Source organism: Kogia breviceps, chromosome 12 (genome assembly GCF_026419965.1).
Source record: "Kogia breviceps isolate mKogBre1 chromosome 12, mKogBre1 haplotype 1, whole genome shotgun sequence".
NCBI classification, from domain to species: Eukaryota; Metazoa; Chordata; class Mammalia; order Artiodactyla; family Physeteridae; genus Kogia; species Kogia breviceps.
The window spans coordinates 96,472,243-96,495,352 of record NC_081321.1 but is presented as its reverse complement, the minus strand read 5'-3'; the positions used below and the strand labels follow the sequence as shown (position 1 = coordinate 96,495,352).

The 23,110-nt window shown below is 48.9% G+C and overlaps 1 protein-coding gene across 4 annotated transcripts in view; it reads left to right on the top strand.

Moving 5' to 3' along the window:
* The window catches only part of TCF20 (transcription factor 20), a 167,681-nt gene extending 145,692 nt beyond the window's left edge, over positions 1-21,989 (top strand). For 3 of the 4 annotated variants that reach the window (XM_067010320.1, XM_067010321.1, XM_059081020.2), the window contains 4 exons: positions 5,957-6,050; positions 13,878-13,927; positions 15,009-15,136; positions 20,724-21,989. In XM_067010320.1, the coding sequence (XP_066866421.1) occupies positions 5,957-6,050; positions 13,878-13,927; positions 15,009-15,092 (228 nt within the window). In that variant the 3' untranslated portion in view covers positions 15,093-15,136; positions 20,724-21,989. The remainder of the gene's footprint in view (positions 1-5,956; positions 6,051-13,877; positions 13,928-15,008; positions 15,137-20,723) is intronic. The other variant, XM_059081019.2, reaches the window with a different exon arrangement.
* Positions 21,990-23,110: the final 1,121 nt, after the last annotated feature.

Genomic DNA, 23,110 nt, shown 5'->3' with positions numbered 1-23,110 from the left:
CTGCTGTGAACATGGGTATACAAATATTTTTCATACTCTGCTTTCATGTTGGTGGGATATATACGCAAAAGTGGACTTGCTGGATTATATGATAATTCTATTTTTAATTTTTTGAAGAACTACCATACTGTTTTCCATAGTGTTTGCACCATTTTACATTCCCACCAATAGTGCGCATGTGTTCCAGTTTCTCCCCATCCTCACCAACACTGTTGTTTTCTGTTTGATAGTAGTTATTTTAATGGGTGTGAAGTGGTATCTCATTTTGGTTTTGAATTGCATTTCCCTAATGATGAGTGATATTGAGCATTTTTTCCTTTGTTTATTGGCCATTTGTATATCTCCTTTGGAGAAGTGTCTATTCAAGTCCTTTGCCCATTGTTGAAATGGGTTGGGTTTTTTTTTTTTTTGGTTGGGGTTTTTGTTGTTGTTGTTGTTGTTACTTGGTGGAGTTTTAGGAGTTCTCTGTATATTCTGGATATTAATCCCTTATCAGATATATGATTTTCAAATAGTTTTTCCCATCCTGTATGTTACCTTTTTACTCTGTTGCTAGTGTATTTTGATGCACAACATTTTAAAATTTTCATGAAGTCCAATTTGTCTACTTTTTGTTATGTGGGCCTTTGGTGTCATAACCAAAAAATCATTGCCAAATCCAATGTCATGGAACTTTTGTTTCATGTTTTCTTCTAAGTTTTATTGTTTTAGGTCTTACATTTAGGTCCTTGATCCTTTGTTAGTTGATTTTTATATATGCTGTTAGGTAAGGGTTCAACTTCATTCTTTTGCATGTGGATATCCAGTTTTCCCTGTACCATTTGTTGAAAAGACTGTCCTTTCCCCATTGGATGATCTTGGCACCCTTTTCAAAAATCATTTAACCGTATATGGAAGGGTTTATTTCTGGGCTCTCTATTCCATTCCATTGGTCTATATCTCTGTTTTTATGTCAGTGCTACACTGTTGACTACTGTAGCTTTGTAGTAAGCTTTGAAATCAGAAGTATGGGTCCTCCGGCATTGTTCTTTTTCAAGATTGTTTTGGCTATTCAGGTTCCCTTAATATTCCACATGGGAATTACCTGCCGGTCCAGCAGTTAGGACTCTGCTTTTACTGCCAAGGGCCCGGGTTCAATCCCTGGTTGGAGAACTAAGATCCTGCAAGCTGTGTGGTGCAACCAAAAAAAAAAAAAAGATTCCATATAAATTTTAGGATTTTTCTATCTTTGCAAAAAACGTCGTTGAGATTTGATAGATAGCATTGACTCTGTAGGTCACCCTGTAGATCACTTTGTAAACATTTTAATAACACTAAGTTTTCTAATCCATGAGCATGGGATGTGTTGCTATTTATTCGTGTCTTCTTTAATTTCTTTCAGCAGTGTTTTGTAGTTTTCATTGTACAAGTCTTTCACTTCCTTAGTTAATTCCTAAGTATTTTATTCTTTTTGATGCTATTGAGAATCAAATTGTTTCTGTAATTTTCTTTTCAGATTGTTCATTGTTCATGTACAGAAATGCAACTGATTTTTCTGTGTTGACTTTGTATCCTGCTACTTTGCTGAATTCATTTATTAGTTCTAGCAGGGTTTTTGTTTTTTGTTTTTTTGTGATCTCTAGGGTTTTCTACATATAAGAGCATATCTTCAAACAGATAATTTTACCTTTTTCTTTCCAGTTTGGACCCCTTTTTTTTTTGCGGTACGCGGGCCTCTCACAGTTGTGGCCTCTCTCTCCCGTTGCGGAGCAGAGGTTGCAGACACGCAGGCTCAGCAGCCATGGCTCACGGGCCCAGCCGCTCCACGGCACGTGGGATCTTCCCAGACCGGGGCACGAACCCATGTCCCCTGCATCATCAGACGGACTCTCAACCACTGCGCCACCAGGGAAGCCCTGGACCCCTTTTATTTCTTTTTCTTTCTTAATTGTTATGGCTAGAATTTCCAGTACTATGGTGAATAGAAGTGGTGAAAGCAAGTGTCCTTGTTTGTTCCTCATAAAAGAAACACCACTGGTCTTTTCACCATTGAGTATGATAATCCTTGTCGGTTTTTCATATACGTCTTTTGTTTCCTTCTATTCCTAGTTTGTTGAGTGTTTTTATCATAAAAGGTGTTAAATTTTGTCAGTGTTTTTTCTGCATATAATGAGGTGATCATGCATGTAGTTATTTCCCTCATGCTGTTGACATAACATATTATATTGATTTCTGTGTGTTGTACCATCCTTGCATTCCAGGAGTGAATCCCACTTGGTAACGCTGTATAACCCTTTTAATGTGCTGTTGGTTTCTGTTTGCTAGTGTTTTTTGGGGGATTTTTGCATCAACGTTCATAAAGGATATTGGTCTGTAGGGTTTGTGTGTGTGTGTGTGTGTGTGTGTGTGTGTCTGTGTGTGTGTGAGCACACCTTTTTCTGGCTTTGGTATCAGGTGATGCTGCCCTGAGTAGAATGACTTTGAAAATGTCCCCCCTTCTCTTCAGTTTTTGGGAAAAGTTTCCCAAGGACTGGTATTAGTTCATTCTTAAATGTTTGGTAGAATTTACCAGTGAAGCCATAATTGGGTCCAAGGCTTTTCTTTTCCAGGAGCTTTTTGACTACTGATTCAATCTCCTTACTAATTATAGGTCTATTCAAATCTTTATTTCTTTGTGATTTAATCTTGGTAGGTTTTGTGTTGCTGGAAATTTGTGCATTTCATCTAGGTTATCCAATTTGCTAGTGTACAGTTGCTCATAGCACTCTCTTATAATCCTTTTTATTTCTGTAGAATCAATAGTAATGTCCCCGCTTGGGTTTTTCTCTACTATTCTCTGTCTGTTCTCCGTTTCATTTATCTTTGTTCTCATCCTTACTATTTCCTTCCTTCTGCTAGCTTTGGGTTTAGTTTGTTCTTCTTTTCGTAGTTCCTTAACTTGTATAGTTAGGTTGCCTGCCACTTGGGTGGGAGTGGGAGATGGGCAGAACTAACTGCTGTTTACCATTCACATCTCCCCTGGAAGTTGCAGGTCTTCAACAGACTCCAGAGCTCCAGAGCAGTTACATCAGACAGATTCTGCCAGTGCAGTTATTTTCCAGGTGTGGGGACAGATTCCCAGTGCTACTACTGTACAGTCGTCCCAGAATCCCAAAATTTGCATTTTGAACGAGTTCCCAGCTGATGCTGATGCTGATGCTGTGTGGTCCAGGGACCACACTTTGAGAACCACTGAACTAAAAACTTTTTAAGGTCCTTTCTCTAAGGCCCTACCTAATAGGTCATGCAGGGTCTTTCTCCTCTGGAAGTAATATAGTAAATTCATTGTGCTTTTTTAATTGAAAGAAGCATGCATCATTTTATTGATGTGATTTCCTGGTGAGGGATGGGTTTGCTTTCTTTAGAGAAAAATGGGGCCTGTGGGCTGGTTCAGGGCAAGAAGGTTTGAGAAGCCCTGCTGGGGGCAGAGGGGTGTGTGTTGAGGTAGGAAGGAAATGGAGAGTGTTCAGATCTGAGGGTGATGACAGGGCTGCTCCACAGGTGGCTGTCTGTGTCGTGTGTCTGGCACGTGGTTATCTTGGGTCACATTTACGGAGCGCTTTTGATCCAGCCACTGTTGTAAGCCTGGATTAACACATTTAACCCTCACAATATCTCTGTGAGGTAGATCGTATTACCAGGTCCACGTTTGCAGCTTGAAGAAACAAAGTTTAGGACTTTGGCCAAGAACAACACAAAGATGGTCAGTGGTGGAATCACTTACCAGGGAGTTATTTAGGTTCCAGAGCCCATATCCTTAACCTTATACAGCAGGGCCTCAAGTACTAGGTCCCTTTCTGTATCAATCAGGATATTTTGTCTGCAAGTTACAAATTAAACTAAAAAGTGATTTTTTTTTTTTTTTTAAGAAAAGTGTCCTCTCCCTTAACAAGTCTGGAGATGGGATGGTCCTGGGGTTGGTTACTTTAGTGCTTAATCATGTCACAGAAATCCAGGTTCTCTCCACCTTGTCACTCTGCAGCCCTCAGCAGGTTGGGCTCTGTCTTCAGAGCTGTCCCCTTGTGGTGACAAGATGGTTGCTACAGATCTCACCATCCCCTTTTCACAGAGGTCGAGCGAGAAGATGGCCTGTTCCTGCCTTTCTGTCTTGTGTCCTTGTTAAGAGTGCAAAACTTTCCCAGAAGTCCCTTCCCCTGCAGACTTCACTACCAGAAATGCTTGACACACCCATTCCTAAATGGCCACCACTGAGATTCACCCCCCAGGGGGGTGGGGAGGGCCTGGAGCATGAGTCCTCTGGATGGCTGACCGTTTGGGGCTCCTTTAGGAAGAAGGGGTGTAATGGGAATGGCTGTGGGTGACCACTGAGAAAGTAGCCATGTTCATTCCCTCTGGTTGATGATGAGACCTTTGTACTGAAGGTGCCCTGTGGCACTGATAAAAGCAGATAAAGTCTAGGCTGCCCGAGAAGCTGCCAACTGTCCTTGGTTTCCTCTGGGCCAAGTAGTCTTTTGTTTCTTGGCAAGGGTATGAGGGCACGTGATAAACATTTACTGGTTGTCAGCACCCAGAAGGGTGTTGGTCTTCTAGGGCTGTCTTACAGCCCCGTTCCTGCTGCATTTGCCTCTGGAGGATGCCAGGCGTGGTCAGCTGGGATCAGCTCTGACCTGGAGCAGGTTACTTCCCCTTATGGTGGTTCAGGAACCTCATCTGTAGAGTGGGGATGTCACAGGGTAGTTATGAGGACCAAATGAGCTGCATCATTCGGGTGATGCCTGACGCAGGATTCAGGGTGAGCATTGGGCTGTGCTCTTGCTGGCATCTGTGTGGTTTTCCATCAGCATCAGCATTAGGGAGGCTTGATCCAGCTCCCTGTCATCCTGCTCCTGCTGCTGTGAGTTGGAGGTATTCGTTCCATGGCACCATCCAGGTGGGCTTCACTTCACTAGGTGAGGCATTCCTGACTGCTGCAGGCCTGCAAGGCAAACAGACCCTGATAGGCTGACATCCCAGGCAAAAGAGAAAAGAGGGAAGGGCGCCCTTTGGTCACTCTGTCCCAGGAAGGGTGCAGTATGTGTGGGGGAGCCATTTTCCACAAGTGTAACTGCTTATGGAGCACTTTTATTTTCCCTAGAATCAGGAACAAGTGTCTGTATCATTCAGGTAGCCTTAGCTGTGTGTCCTCAACCACCAGAAGGGTCTGCATCTTTCCTCAGTAGGGCCAATGTGGTTTTTCTAAGTACAATTATTGTTGACAGGACACAGGACTGAGTGCTCATGGCAGCCGCATCACATGATACAGATGTGCCCCACTTTACGAAAACCTGACCGAAGAAGGAGGAGCATCTCAATTACAGAATAATGTCTCAGCCAGAAATTCATGGCAGGTTTCCTAGTGCCTTTAAAATAGGATTTGTGTGTAAAAATACCGTTTGCACACAGGAGCCCATATTTTCTGAAAAGAGAAATATACTTGTATTGGGCATTTGGGATAAGCAGAATAAAAATAAAATCTTCTTACGAAAATAAAAACTAGAAACCAAATTCCACTTTTAATTCTAAAAGGTTTATATATAACTCTACTATCGTACCCTCTTCTCCTACCCCAGACTTCCACAGCAGAAATAGATGGGCAAGATCTGTAGGCAATTCACCATAGTGGTGAGGACTGAGGAAAGGACAGGCAGGCTCGCAGACGGGTGGACAATGGGCACACCAAGGGCAGGGCTGGGTGCCTGTGTTGTGCTGTTTGATTTATTTGTGAACATTTGTAAGGCCTGGCCTAAAACATTACTGCTGGATCCCTTGCATGGTGTGGTCAGTGAGTGGTGGTTAGAAATTGACAGCCCGTCCTGCTGCCAGACTCCTGTAACTGCAGAGACATGCACTGAGGTCTGACCCATGGGGTCTGGGGAAGGCCTAGGGGAGAGGGGTGAGGTTGGGATGCTGACACGCCTGACTTCTTCCTTCCTTTCAGAAATGTTCCCACTGCCAGGAGGCAGGCGCCACCTTGGGCTGCTACAACAAAGGCTGCTCCTTCCGATACCATTACCCGTGTGCCATTGACGCAGGTAAGATGGGACCACAGACCCTTGTTCAGAGCATCTGAAGGGTAGGAAATAACATTTTGATTCTCTCTTCTTTATAGTTCTTTTTGTCTCTTCTGACCTTGTTCTGTTTGTAAATTCTGAAGGAATGCAGAGAAGATAATAAAAAGGAATTAAATGGGGTGATATTTTTTATAAATTTTATATTTCACAAAAGATTTACCTATTTAAGTGTACAATTAAATGATTTTTACCATTATGTTCACAAGAGTTGTGCAAGCACAATCACAATTAATTTTAGAGCATTTTCATCATATCTTAAACTACTACCTGTTGGTGGTCTCTCTCCCTCACCCCCAGCCCCTGGCAACTACTAATCTACTTTCTAACTCTGTGGATTTGCCTTTTCTGGCCATTTCATGTAAATAGAATCACACAATATGTGGTCTTTGTGATGGGTTTCGTGTGACGTAGCTTCCTGTTTCTCTGGTTTATCCACATCGCAGCATGTGTCAGTACTTCATTGGTTTTATTTTCTAACAATATTTTATTGTAAGGATATATCATATTTTATCATTCTTCAGTTGATGCACGTTTAGGTTTTCCACTTTTGTATTATTATACAATAATAATACAAAATAATGCTGCTGTGAACATTCACAGACAAGTCCTTGTGTGGAGTAAATGTTTTCATTTCTCTTGGGTATAAACCTAGGAGTGGAATTACTGTGTCATATGGTAACTCTATGTTTAACTGTTTGGGGAACTGTCAGACTGTCTTCCAAAGTGGCTGCACCATTTTACATCCCTCCAGCAGTGTGTGAGGGTTCCAGTTTCTCCACATCATCACCAACACTTGCTTTTATGTCTTTTTTATTATGGCCATCCCAGTGGGCAAGAAGTGGTATCTCATTGTGACTTGGGTTTGCACTTCCCTGACAGCTAATGATATTGAGCATCTTTGGTGAAGTTAAGTTTATCTGTTTTTCTTTTGCCACTTATGCTCTTTGTTGCTTATTACTTTTCTTATATTTAAGAAGCCACTGTATAATCCAAAATCACAAAGATTTATGCCTATGTGTTCTCCTAAGAGTTTTATAGTTTTAACCCTTACACAGGTCTGATCCGTTTTGAGTTAATTTTTGTATGTGGTGTGAAGTAGGGGTCCAGTTCATTTCTTTCCATATGGATTCCAGTTGTCCCAGCACCATTTGTAGAAAAGACTACTCTTTTCTCATTCAATGACCTTTGTCAAAAACCAGTTGACCATAGATGTATGGACCTATTTCTGGACTCTCTCCAGTACCACACCGTCTTGTTTACTGTAGCTTTGTAGTAGATTTTGAAATTGGGAAGTGTGAATCCTCCGACTTCGTTCCTTTTTTTCAAGATTGTTTTGGCTATTCTGGGTCCTTTGCTGTTCTGTATGAATTTTAGGATCAGCGTATCCATTTCTGAGGAGGGCGGGATTGCATTGAATCTGCAGATCAGGTTAGGGGTTGTCACCATCTTATTAAAAAAAAAATAGTGTGTCTTCCAGCCCATGATCATGAGGTGTCTGTCTTTCCATTTACTTCAGTTTTTAATTTCTTTCAACAGTATTTTGTAATTTTCAGAGTACACATTTTGCACCTTTTTTGTTAAATTTATTCCTAAGTATTTTATTTTTGGTGTGGTTATAAATGGAATTGGTTTCTTAATTCAATTTTCAGATTGTTCACTGTGAGTGTATAGAAATATAATTGATTTTGGTGTATTGATCTTGTATCCTGGAACTTTGCTCCACTCACTGATTAGTTCTAATAGTTGTTTAGTGGATTTCTATATAAAGATGTGTCATCTGTGAGTAGATTGTTTTACTTCTTCCTTTCCAATCAGATGCCTTTTCTTTTCTTTGCCTAGTTGCCTGGCTAGACCTTCTAGATAATGTTGGATAGAAGTGGCAAGAGCTGGGACTTCCCTGGCAGTCCAGTGGTTAAGACTTCGCCTTCCAGTGCAGGGGGTGCTGTTCGATCCCTGATCAGGGAACTAGGATCCCACATGCCTCAAGGCCAAAACACAAAACATAAAACAGAAGCAGTATTGTAACAAATTCAATAAAGACTTAAAAAATGGTCCACAGCCAAAAAAAAAAAAAAAAAAGAAGTGGCAAGAGTTGACATCCTTGTCTTGTTTCTGACCTATTATGATGATAGCTGTGGGCTTTTCATAGATGTTCTTGACGCAACTGAAGAGGTTCCTTTCTATTCCTAGTTTGTTGTGTGTTTTTATCGTGAACTGGTGTTGGGTTTTCTCAAACCTTTTTTCCAGGTCTCTGGAGATGATCAGAGCAGTGTTTTGCAGTGTGATAACTGTTGAAAGAAGGACACCTTTTGTCTGAGAAGTGCCGTCCAAAGAGCAGTGCAGAAGACTGGAGTTCTGACTCAGAGCTTCAAGCAGCCTGGGAAATCCTCTTTCTTCCTCCTGACTTTTGGCTTTTTGTTGATTGTTTTCACCAGTTACTTTTATGAGCATCAGATGGGTCTGAGACCTTCACCTAGCATGTTCTCATGCTTTCAGTCAGGATGGAGGAAGAGAAAATGGGAAGACAAACGAGAGTGCTCAAATGGCCTGGTGGCTGACCAAGTGTTGGGAGCAGGTACAGAGGTGTAAAGCACATGGAGTCGGATCCGACAGGCGTAGGAGGAATCTGAGTTCCTCTCGACCCCCCTTCCTCCCAGCACTCCTGACGTTTGCTTAAGCGCGTCCCCCTGCCTTTCACATCCTTCTCGTTGCCCCTCCTTTCCTCTTCCCTCTTTTCTTTCCAGGTTTCTGTAGGGGGTGCAGCTAAAAAAAACAAGAAAGGGAATTCCCTGGTGGTCCAGTGGTTAGGATTCCAGGCTTTCACTGCTGGGGCCTGGATTTGATCCCTGGTCAGGAACTAAGATCCTGCCAAGCCACACAGTGGTGGCGAAAAAAAAAGAAAGAAAGGTACGGAAAGATAATGCTTATACCAAAGTTAGATTCTCATGAAAGTTTGTTTGCATGTGCTGAAGGGCAGCTGGTGGCCAGGGTGCTGTGTGACCAGAGGGATAAGTGGGCAGTAAGAAGAGAGCCTTGAGGGCTTCCCTGGTGGCACAGTGGTTAAGAATCCTCCTGCCAATGCAGGGGACACGGGTTCGAGCCCTGGTCCGGGAAGATCCCACATGCCACAGAGCAACGAAGCCTGTGAGCCACAACTACTGAAGCCCGCGCGCCTAGAGCCCGTGCTCCACAACAAGAGAAACCACCTCAATGAGAAGCCCACGCACCACAACGAAGAGTAGCCCCCGCTCGCCACAGCTAGAGAAAAGCCCGCACACAGCAACAAAGACCCAACACAGCCAAAAATAAATAAATAAATAAATTTATTAAATTAAAAAAAAAAAAAGAGAGAACCTTGAAATGTCAGTTCAGGGAGTTTGGGTTTCAGTCTGTCCCTTCCATCCTCTGTCCTCCTCTACATGTTTACTTGTTGAGTCTGAGCTGTAATTCACCCTGGGTCGTGGTCTGGCATGTTCTGTAGAACAGCCGTTAAATCCTTCTCTCTCAGAAGCCCAACCACTGCCTTTTCTCATTTTCATGATACCGCCCAGGGTTACATCAGAACGTTTTGTTTCTTTTTCTAGTTTAAGCTTCGTGGTTTTTAATGAAGTTGTTCAAGTTCTGGGTTTTCGGCAGTTGTGTGTAAGTCTTTGGTGGGGAATGCTGCAAGCATTGGCTTTCCCCGTCGGTGGCTGGTGAGAGGTGGTCTCCTGCGTGGAGGCTCTGCCCGGCAGCCTGACGTGAGCAGCAGGCAGGTGCCTCGTCCCCCTGCGAGCGTGCTCCCTGTGTGCACACGGGGCACCTGCCTCCAGGTACAGTTTCTCCAGGGGTTGAGTGGATTCGCTCGGTAGAACTTGCTGCAGTGAGGGAATGTTCTAGATCTGTGCTCTCCAATACAGTAGCCACAAGCCATGTATGACCTTTGAGCGCTTGGAAGGTGGCTAGTGGGAATGAGGGACTGAGCTTTTTCTTTCGTTTAGACTCCCATGCCATGTGCAGCTGGCGGGTGGAACGCCCTGCTCTAGCCCAGGCGCTAGGGGTTCCTCGGGACAGGCACTGGGCTCTCCTCCCTCAAGTGGAGGCCCTCCAGCACGCACCGCCAGCAGGGAAGCAGGGCCTGCTCTACCAGCTGAGTGTTAGGAAGCAAAGGACTTCCTTGTCACTCTGTTTGAGCCTGCCTTGCGTGGCCTGCCTAGATAAGTTGGTAACGTCTCTGTTTGGCAGAAGTTGGTGGCCGAGTATCCAGGGAGAGGGAGGCTGTCTGGGTCGGGGCCTTGGCCCTCTGGCTTTGCTGTCCCAGCTGCTGCAAACTGCTCCTCCATGCGGAGCTGCGACCAAAGAAGCAGCTTAACAAGGTGACCATGTCTTTGTTGGTCTCTTGGATGACCTGAGTCACAGTGACCCAGAGCCTGCACTGCTCTGTGTAGGTTGATGCTTGTATTTATCCCACACAGTCTTCTCAGGAATTCTGTTCTATATGTCATGGATCTTTGTATCCAGGAAAGGCATTCATTGATTGACTTTCTTTCTAGTTATAATAAAAATAAGTCCCTGAGTTTGAGTCCCCCATCTCTGTATGGAGTAAGGAACAGGTTTGGTATTTTCATCTCTGCCTTGCTGCCAGCTGCCCAAACCTTAGAGAGCTGTTCATAACAAAGGGAAAACTTTTATCACCGGGGGCATCTCCATGGAGACATGAGGATCTGTGGCTTCTGCAGCGTTTCCCCTTCCTAATAGTGATTTGCACATCTGTGACATCACAGTTTGCTCTGTTGTGCTGCTTGCTGTGTCACAGGCACAGGGTTTGTCTCCAGGTGGGAGAATGCAGTAATAAGAACATGAGTGCTGTTTAAAAAAAAAAAAAAAAAAGATTTAATGTATTTAATGCAGTAAGCCGCCACTGTTAATACCAAAGGAAGAAAGAGCTGTGGTAGCTCATTTATAATCCCACTGTGCATATAGAATCTTGCCTAGAGGGGCTTTTTCTTTTACCCTCATGAGGAAACACAAGCTGGGAATTTCACTTCTGTAGCCACCCTTCCAGCAGCATTTTAAAGCTGCTCTCTCCGCTGCTGACTTTGATCTTGTGGCAGTGGGTTCAGAGCCCCAGATGGGTCATATGAAAGAACTGGTGGTCTGGCCTCTTCCTTGGAGAGGAGCTCTCTGCATCACAGGGCCTTGCTCCTGCCTTCTTATTCCCCTCCTTTGGCCCCAGGAGCTGAGGCTGCCTCTCAGCGAGGTGGGGTGAGGCTGGTGGGTCCCTGAGTCCCAGCCTGGATTTTGCCATTATGAGTACTAAGCATAGCTCTGAGGAGATTGTAGCTGAGTAGGAGACTGTCCGGGCCTGGCAGATCCAAAGGACGCTAAGCATCCTTTCGTTTTCTCCCTTCCCGGGCTCACCATCCTCAGCATGGGCTATATTGGGGTGCATGTGGGTATCTGAAGCTCCACATAGCTTGTTATGAGGAGCTCAGCAGAGTCCTCTGCCTTTAGCCTAAAGAGAGGACTCAAAGTGGAACACTGTTCTGGGGTGTTGCTGTTTGTGTCTGGAAGCCACCCTGCCGACTAGACAACCTGGTGAGTCTCTTCCAGCCTGCGTGATGATCCAGCCGTTGACTCTGACCTTACTGTAGGGAAGTGCTGACCAGGCCGTCAGGCCGTCTGCACAGTGCGGGATGTTGCCCGGGGCTTAAAGGAGTCAAGCGAGAGGCTGGCGGGCCAGCGGTGGGGGGCCAGGCGCCTGTCCAGAGAACTTTTACTGCACTTCCTGCCACTCTTGGCTCTTCCCCAGCAGAGTCTGGATGGAGGCAGCCCAGGAGAGGCTCCTTGGTCCCTTGCAGGTGTCTGAGCCCTCCAGCTGTGGTTCTCACCCTGTCAGGAGCAGGAAGTGCAGTTCCCGATGGCCGGTGGACATGACGAGAACGGGGACAGCCTCTGCCTGCTCGGGAGGCCTAGCCAAAAGGCGCACCCCGTCTCGTAGATTCGTTTCGGAGACTTCCATTCCCAGAAGTACCTGGCATTAGTTCCAAGTTGCCTTTAGTGTTTACTTACATTGTTTTATTTCTTCTTTTTAACTTTGAGGGAGCATGTTTCCTAGCTTTACACATGTTTTACTAATGGTCCATCACAGCTGGTCACTGTTCCGTGGCAGTGAGGGGACCTGAGCCACCTCTACCTTTCTGACGGCATCTTTTCCAGCTAACATGGCCCCCCCTCCTTATTTCTGTAAACCCCTGTGGTGTAAGGGTGGCCTTTCTCCCCCATGGCCTGTGCTGCTTCTCTTTGGCCCAAACTATAGACTCTGCCAGCATGTGCTGCTGCCACAGCCCAGGTAAGGAGAAGGTGCTTCCCTCGAGCTCCAGCTGTCCGTCTCCTGCTGTCCGTGAGCTCTCTGGCAGATTGGAGCAGCAGGAGCCTCCGTCACACCATGTACTTGTGGGTTTTAAATCAACACATTTCATTTACTGCCGTGCTCTTTGCTTGGAGCGGGGAGGGGATGGGGATGCAAAGGTTAGCAGGACTTGCTGTTTCTCGTGCCCCGAGGCTTGCCCCAGGCTTGCCTGGGAACTGTGAAGACTAAACCCGGCTGACCCTGGAGATTCTAGGACTCCAGAAGCGGGGAGGTGGCTTAGCCAAATTATGAAAGGGTCTTTATTTATTTAAGATTATAGAGGACCTCAGAAGTTTCCATTTGTGTGCTCCCTTGCTTATTACTGTTTCGCTTGAAATCTGTGGGTACACAGGCCGCTAATCTGGCCCTCACTTTAAACCTGAGTTAAATTGTAAATTTAACAAGGCTAAGTACCACGGCCGCCTCCCGCCTTGGTGCCTGGGAGCTCTCTGAGAATGTGTGATCAATATTTATTAACATTCTGCCACTGTGTCTCGCACCAGCGACCTGGCTGAGGGTCTTCGGGAGCCGTGGTGTGCAGAGTGAGCTCGTTAATTCGGTTTCTCGCCCTGCTCCGCGCGCGACGCTTGTGCCGCAGAGCACGGCGCCCCTGGAGGCCGGTGCGCGTCCTTGCCGTCATGGAGGACGTGTCACCGAGTTAACAGTTGGAATGAGTGGTTTTCCTCCAAGGATTAATCGCCCCCTCGTGGCATTTCACATTCCTCTGAAGCATTTAGCAGGGATTATGGAGCTTCTGCAGTGTGTCCATGGGTTGTGTGTGGGGCAAGGGTGGCAGCGGGGCTCACGGGCCTGGCCTCCTTGCTGTCTCCGACCTGTGACTCTCCACAGAGGAGAGAAGATGCCTCCAGATTCAAAGTGTTTTCACAAGGAAGCTTTGGCGTGGGCCTGTGGAATGGCCTTAGCCTAAGATAAGGAATTTTTAAAATAACATTTATTGGTGATTGTTTCTGATGATTAGAATAATAGGATATGATCATGGAAATACAGAAAAAATAAAGAAAATTAAAGTCACCTGTAATCTTACTATCCAAAGAGAACCACTGTCATATTTTGGTAGATCTCCTTTGTCCTTTTTTATGTATATAAAATATTTTGGTAAAATTGGGATTGTACTTGTACATTTATGTATCCTGGTTTTTTGAGCAATTTGCATCGTATTCACTATTCTGAAATGTTTAACATTGGACTGACATTCCACCATGTTGAGGTGCCATAGCTTATTTGGGGGTGTCTTGCGTGTTTTCCTATTAGAAATCATAGTGTGGAGACCTCTTATCTCCATGTGTGACCCTGTCTGTCCTGGCCAGCATGGCCCCATGCTCCTCAGGCTGTGCCGCACACCAGGCTCCTCCTGACTGTCCCCTTCTGTCTTGCAGATTGTTTGCTCCATGAAGAGAACTTCTCGGTGAGGTGCCCCAAGCACAAGGTGAGTCAGAGCCTGCAGAGCCTGTGCTCCCCGCAGGACTTGGGGGTGGCGGCGGGGCTCCTCCTGAAAGACCTGGAGACCAGACATTGCAGGGTCACGGCCACACTGCCAGGGCCCGGGCTGCCAGGCTGCCGAGCACTCCTGGCCCCGGGAGGGCCGAGATACACATGGGAGGGATTCCTGTGGCGTGGGGTCAGCACCCATGGGGTGGCGCAGCTGGGGAGAAAGGGGTTTGTCTGTTAAGAGAAATTGGAAGAGAAACACACAAAACTCCTGGTTTCCCCCGCAGTTGAATGGAACCCCAGATCACAGATTGGCGTGAGTTGAGATTGGTTGTAGGTCTAGGTACATAAGCAGAGGTGTCTTCCCAGACTAAAGAGAGTTGACTCCAGGCTTTTGGGGAAACTCAGGGTCTCCTCCAGGTTTTACTTCAGCCGAAGCAGCCAGTGGTGCCTGCAGCTGATTGAGGAGGTGGTCTCTTGGTCACCTCTTAAATTTAGGAAAGGAACAAAGATGGGGGCAGGGGTGTGTGTGAATGGCCTGTTTCCAAGACACCACATGTGTGTGTGGAGACGGGAGGGCATGGGGAAAGGGACCGCAGGGAAGGATTGGCATGGTGGAGACCCGCCACCAGGCAGTCCCTGCAGCGGCGGCTCTCCTCCGGCTGAGGTCACACTGACCCCTGGTGGCCACTGGTGCTCACAGTCTTCAGTCTGTAAGTGGGGCCAGAAAGTACTAGAAAGAGGTCGTCCTGACAGGTCTGCCCTCAAAATGCTTCTGAAAGATGCTTACTTATGCTTTTCTTTAACAGTTGTTTCCCAATATGGATCATAGGACCTTACAATTTTCTCTCCATTTTTTACTTAATTTACACGTTTTTATTTTTAAAAACTTCCCTTTTTTAATGGTCACAGTTTACTTCAGAAGACCCTGTCTGAGTATCTCCTGTTTGTCACTCGGCACTGACTCTGCTTTTTCTTTCCTTTTCCATGTGCGTTCCTCTCCTCACCTCCGCCTGCCCTGACCCCCACGCTCTCGTTCTGTCCCTCCTGTCCTGTCTGCTTGGCTTTGCCGGCGTCAGCCTCCCCTCCCGTGCCCTCTCCCCCCCTTGCAGAACAAGACAGCGAAAGGCAGCCTCAGCACAGAGCAGTCGGAGCGGGGGTGAGGGGGGCAGTGTGCCCGTGGGAATGGAAAGTACAGCAAGCACAGGTGAGTCGGGGCCGCCACCCCTGCCGGACTCCGAGGGGGTGTCAGGGCCTCTGCCTCCTGCTCGTCCCCGGCCAGGCTGCCCCACCGGCATTTAATCGCATGGACTGCCAGCACCAGACCAGGTGGATACAATGTCTTTCCATCTGTTGCTCAGCTCCCCAGAATACGTGTGGAAAGGTGGCGTGGGGCTTTAAGATGGTCCCATCCTCCGCTGGGGTTCAGGCCTTGTGTGTGGAGTCCCCGGGGGCAGAACGCAGCTGGCTTCCGGGACGGAGCCTCTGGGGGGCGCGGCTCTCCTGCCCTCGCTCTTTCCCCGTCTCAGGAAGGCTTCTCTCCAGAGGCCTCTTCTTAATCTACTGAACATCTCTAAAACTTATGATGGGTTCTCCTTTGAAAAAACAAAAGATACCCCAGGTTTTGTTATTTGAAATCTTTTTTCCCCCCAGGTCTATGAAGGATTCCTTTTCCTAGAAGTACAAAGGGAAGGAAAATCCCCTCAACGATTTAGTAGACTTTAGCATCCCATTTAACTTTACTTTTAAAAACCTCAGGAGGTTGAGTTGTGCTGTTTGTGAGTGTGTCTGGGGGCTCATGGTCCAGGCTGGCAGCGTGTGCCTGAGAGCAGGACTGTGGGACTTGGGTGTCCAGGAGCAGCGCGGGGCTCCCGCCGCCTTCCTCACCGCCCCGCCCTCACTGAGCAAAACAGATCATGGGAAGAAACCCAGATGTAACTTGGGCACTTGCTTCTACAGGATGGGGCGGGGGCTGCTTGTCTCAGAACTGTTCGTTAAGGGATTATTTCTCTGCAAGTGAGGGCATCTGTGTTTACTCCAGACGGCTGAGACCCACACAGGTACGCTAGGCCTGGCTCTCTGGGGCAGCAAGTACCATGTGCCTGAGTCTCTGTGGAATGTTCCCTCCCCCTTGTTACAAGTCGGGGTCGGGGGTGTCTGCCTTTCTCCGGAATACCTAACAGTAATTTGAGGAAGAAACAGAATTCACCTCAGAATGTGGCAGTTTTCATCTGGGAAGTCAGATCGGTTTCTTAGGTGGGTCCCGGTACTGACCTCCAGAGAAGGCCCCTGTGCTGAGGGATGAGTCTCTGGGGCCAGTGAGGGTTACAGTGCTTCCTTGAGGGGCGGTCGAGTGAGGACTTTGCACTCACACTCTTCTCTCTTGCTCTCCCAGGGAGTAGGGCTGGGAGTGGAGGGAGCAGAGCAGGGCAGGAAGGTGGGTCATCACGTGGAGCCTCGTGTACTTCTAGAACCCGCAGGGTCCACTGACCCTCAGGGCAAGCAGCAGTCTGGGTGGTTTTCAAGAATGTTTCTGTTGGCCCTTTTACTGTGTCTAGGCAGCTCTGCCACCTTCCTGGCCCAGGTGGTTAGGGCTGGGTTGTATAGGAGGCCATGTGGAATGTTCCTGGAAGTGTCCAAGAAGGGCCAGTCAGGGAGAGAACCGTTGGTTACTCAGTGCCTTTTGTTCCCATCCTGGGATCCCAGCCCGTGTCTGAGAAAAAGAAGAACTCTGGGCCCTGGGCCTGGTGGGCAAATCTCCTCTTGGAAATTTTAATTTTGTTCATCTTTGCTTTTCTCTCTGCTTATTCTTGGGCTCTGCCAGCTGACAGAGCCCTGGGCTCTCGTGGGACAATAAGCTTCATAGTTCACTCCTCAGAAAGTTGGTGTTATCGTTCCTGTTTATACAGAAGAAATGAGGCGCTGAGTGATTAAATGGCGTGTCCCTCGGTTTGGGGTCATTTCGAGTCTGTTGAGGTCAGACCTTCACCTCTTGGAGTGAAGGAATGAACGTGCGCCTCTGGTCTCATCCGCCTGAGCTGCTTGTCATCGAGTGCGTCCCCGCGAGGCTGGACCCGTCCTCCTGGGTTCGCGGTTCAGCAGTCACATTGCGGGCCTTTGCTCTCAGCCCTCTGCAGACTGTGCAGAAGACCCAGTGACTGGGGACAGAGACGCAGCCCCCCACCTCAAGGAGCATTCATCTCAGGGTCTGTGCTGAGGACACAGGGCCACCATCGTTGGCTCTCCCGACAAGGCGGGGAAGGGACAGTGATTGTACATGTGAGTTCCGGTTCGTGGCGCCCCACTTTCTCTCCCAGAGCAGTGTGGAAAGTGCTGTGTGACCAGGCTCAGGCCACTTAATATCTCTGTGCTTCAGTTTTCCTTCTATAAAAAGAGGGATAGCAACGGCCAACCTTGTGAGGATTCAGTTAAGAAATGCCTCCACTGTGCCCAGCGCAGCCTAGCCTGGGGTGCGGTGTCAGCAAGTGCTGGGCGCGCTGCCCTCTCAGCCACGCACAGGAGGAGCAGGAGGTTCAGAGCCGCAAACCGGACCCTGCAGCTGCCCTGTCTGGCAGAAAACCCCAGGGCTGGGGCAAGGAGATGTGAGTTCTAACCTCCCGCCACCACGTGAGATACCTGGCACTTGTCCCTCACCAGGCCACCAGTGCCGCAGAGGACAAGTCCTCGGGCAGCCGTCAGTGGGCCGCCTCCTCCAGGCTCTGTGGATGAGGGAGCCATGAGGCTGGCCTTTGCCACCCTCTCCCCGTGCTGAAGCCTCCCTGGCTCAGGGCAGCGAGTGGGCAGGGCTCTGACCTCAGAACCCCCTCCCCCAGGTCTCCCGATCCAGTGGGCAGGAAGCAGTAACCTCCATCCATCTGCTGCCTTGCCCTGGGTGCCAGGGGGTGCCAGCTGCACACAGCAGCCTCCCTGCCCTGGAGCTGGGCCTTCCCGAGCAGCTTCTGTGGTCGGAATGCCACACAGCCGGCCCGCGTGTGAACAGCGTCATGTCCCGGGGCTCCCCTTCCCTCCCACCCCAGCCCCGGCCGCCCCTCACCGCCTCCCACAGCTGCAGCTCCGCTCAACTTCAGAGGTTCCCGTCCCTGGTAGGATTAACTCCAGACTGCTCAGCACGCCTCTGAGGGCCCGTGGAGTCTCCGGCAAGGCTCCTTCGGCTCCTCTGAGCTTCCTCCCGCGGAGCTTTGGTGCTCGCGCTTAGCTCCCTGGGCTGGAGCACTGTGCCTCCGTCTCTTCTCTGGGTCTCAGCTTCAGTGTCACTTCCGCACAGCAGCCTTCCAAGTCCCCTTGTCCCCACTCGGCAGCCTTCCCGGCGTCACCACAATCTCGAGTCATTTGTGTGTTCACGTATTGTCTGCGTCTCCACTAGACTGTCTGCCCAGTCCTCAGGGACCGCTGTCTCTGTCCCGTCGTGCACTGGCCGGAGGGGACACACGGCAGTCCCTGTCCTCGCAGGGCGGACAGCCGTGTTAAGTAGAGGAGCGCACCTGCAGCTCAGGGAGGAGAGTGTGGACCTGATGGCGCCCGGGTGGGTACCAGTTGAGGACGAGACCACCCGCCACACCCTGGCCGGGTCCCGTGGGGCCAAGAGGTGCCGCCTAGCCGCAGGCGGAGAGGGCAGCTTGGCGTCAGACGTGGGAGGATTTGGAGGACAGACTGACCTGGCCCAGGTTCAGGCCACGGAGGTGAAGCTGAAGGGCAGCAGGAAGGAGGGTGACGAGGGCGGGGGTGTTGGAAGGTTTTGGCCCAGCATGAAGTCCCATTCGCCGGCAGCTGAACATGCAGATGCCTTTTTACAGAGAAGAGTGCAGGTCCTCAGCACAGAGGGCCGCCCGCTAGCTCACTGGCACAGCGGCTCCACGCCTGCTCCGTGGCTCTGCCTGGAGTACTGCCTTCTCAGCCATGTCCTGTGCGTTTGGATGGGGCCCATAACAATGGAGGCTCGAAGGCAGAGTCCCTGGGGCCCAAGCAGAGGAGCTTTGCTGGACGTGAGCCGCAGTCCCACTTCTAACCAGCCACGTGTGTCACCTCCCTCAGCTGCCTTATCTCCGAGATATGGGGGTCAGGCCTCTCAGTGTTACTGTGAAATAATGTCTGTAAAGCTCCTAGCATAGTGCCTGGCCCCTACTAGGTGCTTAAAGAATTTTCTTCCCATTCTCCCTACTGAAGGAACAGTTTTGAGGAGCAACTGAGAAGTTAGGGTCCCATTACATTCAGGGTATCATGTGTTTGGGCCAGTCTAGTATCAGACCCTGGGGAAGGTCCCTGCTGGGAAGGCTGGAAGACAAAACCCCAGGCGGGAGGCGCGGAAGGGCCGAGGCTGCCTGGACCACCAGGTCCCCCTGTGGCACCAGGGGAGGAGCCCAGGGTCAGCAGCCTACACAGCCCACCGGCCAGGCAGACCTGGTGCTGAGACAGCCTTCATTTTGAGGATGGGCGCTGGGCTGGGGCCTGCTGTTGTGAGTAATGAGCAGGATAGGGGTGCAGGCCCAAGACTGTGCCAAGCACTGGGGAGAGGGCAAACCCTGCCCTGTCCCTCCCTCCACCAGCAGAGCTTTGCAGGATATGCGTGGCATCCGTCCTCTGTCCTCGCCTGAGAAGGCTGCTTCTCCCCCCCTTTCCTGGCAGCCTTCGCCTCAGGAAACCAGAGTGAGAAGTGGAGAGTGTCCGTGCTGGGGGAGAGGGAAGCATGGACCACATAGGTGGGGCCAGAGCCACCATCAGTGCTGGGGAAGCCACATTGTGGCCAGGGACGTCCTCTGGATGGCTCAGCCGCTGGCCCACGTCCCCAGGGCCTCCAGCTGGAGTCCCAGGGTTTGCTTTTACTTGAGGGTGGCGACATTGTCCTGCTGTCTCTGTGAGTCTCTTCCTGTTCATTCATGTTTTCTGTCAAGCAGTTAGGAATCTCTTTATGGCTCGTGCACACAGACCAGTCTTAACTATTTTGCATATTAGTAAGTTTTATGGAAACAGGAAAGGGGATAGTGGTGTCTGGGTTTTCTTGAGGTTTATTGGTTGGAGGAGGGCACCAGTCCTTGGAAACTGCTGTGTCTCTCTGAGATCTTTGCACATGTAATGAATGACCCACAAAGCATTCTGAGGAGGCCCTGGGTACAACCGCATGTACCCCATGTGATCACTGGGATAGTCTTCCTGAGCCTGGAGACTGGGCTGGACGGAGAGACGCCAGTGGCAGGGCCTGGGGAGCCTCAGAGGATGAGCTGAGACCTGCCTTCCATCAGAGCTCCTGGGAGGAGTGTCCGCTTTTAGATGGAAAGAGCTGCCTGAGACTGGAGGCAGCCATCACATGGTCCTGAGCCAGTTCTTCCACAGACTTGCTGGGTACTCAGCCACCTCTGTGAGGACTGGTCCCTGCCACCAAGTGCCAAGCCCACCCCAGCTGCAGGCCCCAGGTGGTGGGGTCCTGAGCAAGCGGTCGCCCCGAGAGCTGCCCCACTCCAGGGCAGCCCCACCTGGCGGGTCAGAGAACTCTCTCCTGGTCCCGGTTCCTTCCACACATCTGGGACGGGGCACTCAGAGTCCGTTCCTGGCGCAGCTGGCCGGGTCATTGCTGCCTTTACCCTGTTTCAGGCCCAGAGCCACACGGCTGGCTCTGCCATTGGTCTTGGGTGTCTGCGGTGTGAGCAGTGTGTTCACAGGGGTTCTGCAGCTGCCGGACTGTGCAGAGTCCCCCTGCCCCGGCGCCGCCACGGAGCAGGGGCTGTTGGCTACAGCACCACACGGGGGTTCCCAGCACCCAGTGTCTGCTTGTCTTGCAGGTGAGACTGTGGAGATGAGAAGGTGGTGGACCCTTGTGATGGAATGGAAATGGTCCGCCCGTGCAGCCACACCCCACCCCGCCCCACCCCGCGTGCCCGCCCGAGCCAGCACTTCCTTCCTAAGCTCTTACATCACTCTCAAACTGGTGACACCACAGGAAAGAAAGACCCAAGAAGTTGGAATGGCTGTTTCCATGGACACAATCTCCATAGTGACAATGTGGGGGGAGGGGGGAGGGGGGATGATGGGAAAGGGTGGGGGGGATTAAAAAAGGGAGGGATAAAAATATATATATATAAATCTATTTTTAGTCTGGAAAGACTTTGTTTAAATGAAAGGTGCGCTATCCCTTTTGATTCTATTTTAAAATTATCTAGCTTAACTCCAAATTTGTTCCAATAACAGTGAAATTTAAATGTGAAATTGAACAAACTCTCATCTCACAAGGACAGGGCTGACTTAGATCCTTAGCCCAACTTACACAATTCAGAGATTCTAGACCCAGGGTTGGAAGAGCAAACAAACCACACTAAACTATTCTTTTGTCAGTAATTTGTCTCAAAGTGGGAAGGTCAATGGGGAGGGCAGTGGGGATGGTCCGTGTTTTCAAGAGTGGGAGAATGATGTTTAAACACAAAAATAAATTTTTTCATTTCCAGAAACACTATTTATTTATTATTTTTAAGATTTTTATCTTTTGGGGGGGTTGAAATTGGCACATGCCCCAAGGTCACAGCTGCGTCCTGGGTCACCGTGGCCGGTGAGAGCCCCGAGCGTCCCACCAAGTGGCTCAGCCGGCAGGGTCAAGGGACGGCCGCCTCTGGGCATGTTTCAGGCGGCTGTGCCCTGACCCCCAGAACAGACAGGACGGAAACCTAAGCTGTAGGAGTGGACACAGGGAGGGACAGTGACAGGTATGATCGTGTGAGGTAAGCTGACCAGGACACCCACTCCACCCTTTTTTCTTTTGCTTTCATTTTTATAAAGGAAAAGGGGGCCTGTCGGTTGAGCAGTCCCATGCTACATGATTCTTTATGTTGTGTTGTATTGTTTTGTTTTGTAAATTGTACAGTTTTTAAATATCTGAGTTTTAAAAAAAGAAGAAAAAAGTACAAAAAAAATCTTGTTAAGGCCTTAAGAAGGGGTTAGTGCATCTTTCAGGGGTCACTCTGCCGTGGGGATAAAATAGCTGTTTCACAAACAGTTTTATTTAAAAAACAAAACAAAAAAATCAAAAAAAAATAATAAACTTCATTTTAACCTTGTTTCCTTTTTTGTTTAAAGCAAATGCGTCTCTTTCTCCTCCCATCCCAGTCCCCAGGGCGGCTCTGGTTCTGCTGCAGGGGCGGCTGCCAGCTCACTGGTCCAGCCGTCCTGGCCTCCCACAGGCCCAGCAGCCCTTCCAGCAGAGCCTGGAATGAGACAAGCCGAGGACTCCTGCCACTCGCCCTCGAGTGTGAAACTCAGCCACGTATGGGGATGGCAGATTGCTTAAGTTGATATGAGGACATATTTCCAATCAACATTAATTTTAAAGGTTATTAAAAAATAATGCAATGTTAACGGACTTTTAGAGAACAGTAATACTGGAAAGAATGTTGTGAAGTAGAAATAAGCAATTATAAATGAGTTCTTGTGTGCTCATCAGTTTGAGGCTGCAGAAATGGCAGATTAATTTTGTTATAATAGCTACATCAAGCAGTGCGGTCCATTTATAATTTTGCTCTGCTGTGTGGGTGGGTGTGCCGTGTGGGCCACGGAACCTGCGTAGAAGTGACAGCTTTTTGAGCTCCTTGGCTTCCCATCTGGTCTTGACTTGGCATTAACACAGTTCAAATGAAATTGATAGATTTCAGGTGTTGAGAACTAAACCACAAAACTTGGAAGATACGCATCTTAAGGAAAATATTTTCCTGACAGCAAATGGTTCTCCATCATTTTGCCTTTTGTTCTTCTGTCCTCTTTTGACTTGACTTGCTGATGATACTCTGAGTAAGGCACTTTTGATGGTTCCTCAAACTGGCTACTGAAATGACCGTTAACTGGGGAGTGGTCCTGTTCCAGGCTCCACTCCTGACTCTAGCTTTCCGGGTTCTGCAGGAAGCCTCAGCTGTTCATGTGCATTTCAACTCCCGCCACTTTTGAGCTCTATGTATTTTTTAACAGACTTTATTTTCTAGAGCAGCTTGAGGTTCATAGCAGTGTTAAGCAAAAGGTGCGACAGTTTCCCTCGTATGCTCTGCCCCCACACACGTGCACAGCCTCCCCCAGCATCAGCATTACCCACCAAAGTGGTGCTTTTTCTTTATGACTGGTGAACTTACATTGACACATCATTGTCACCCAGAGCCCCTAGTTTACGTTAGGGTTCACTCTTGGTGGTGTA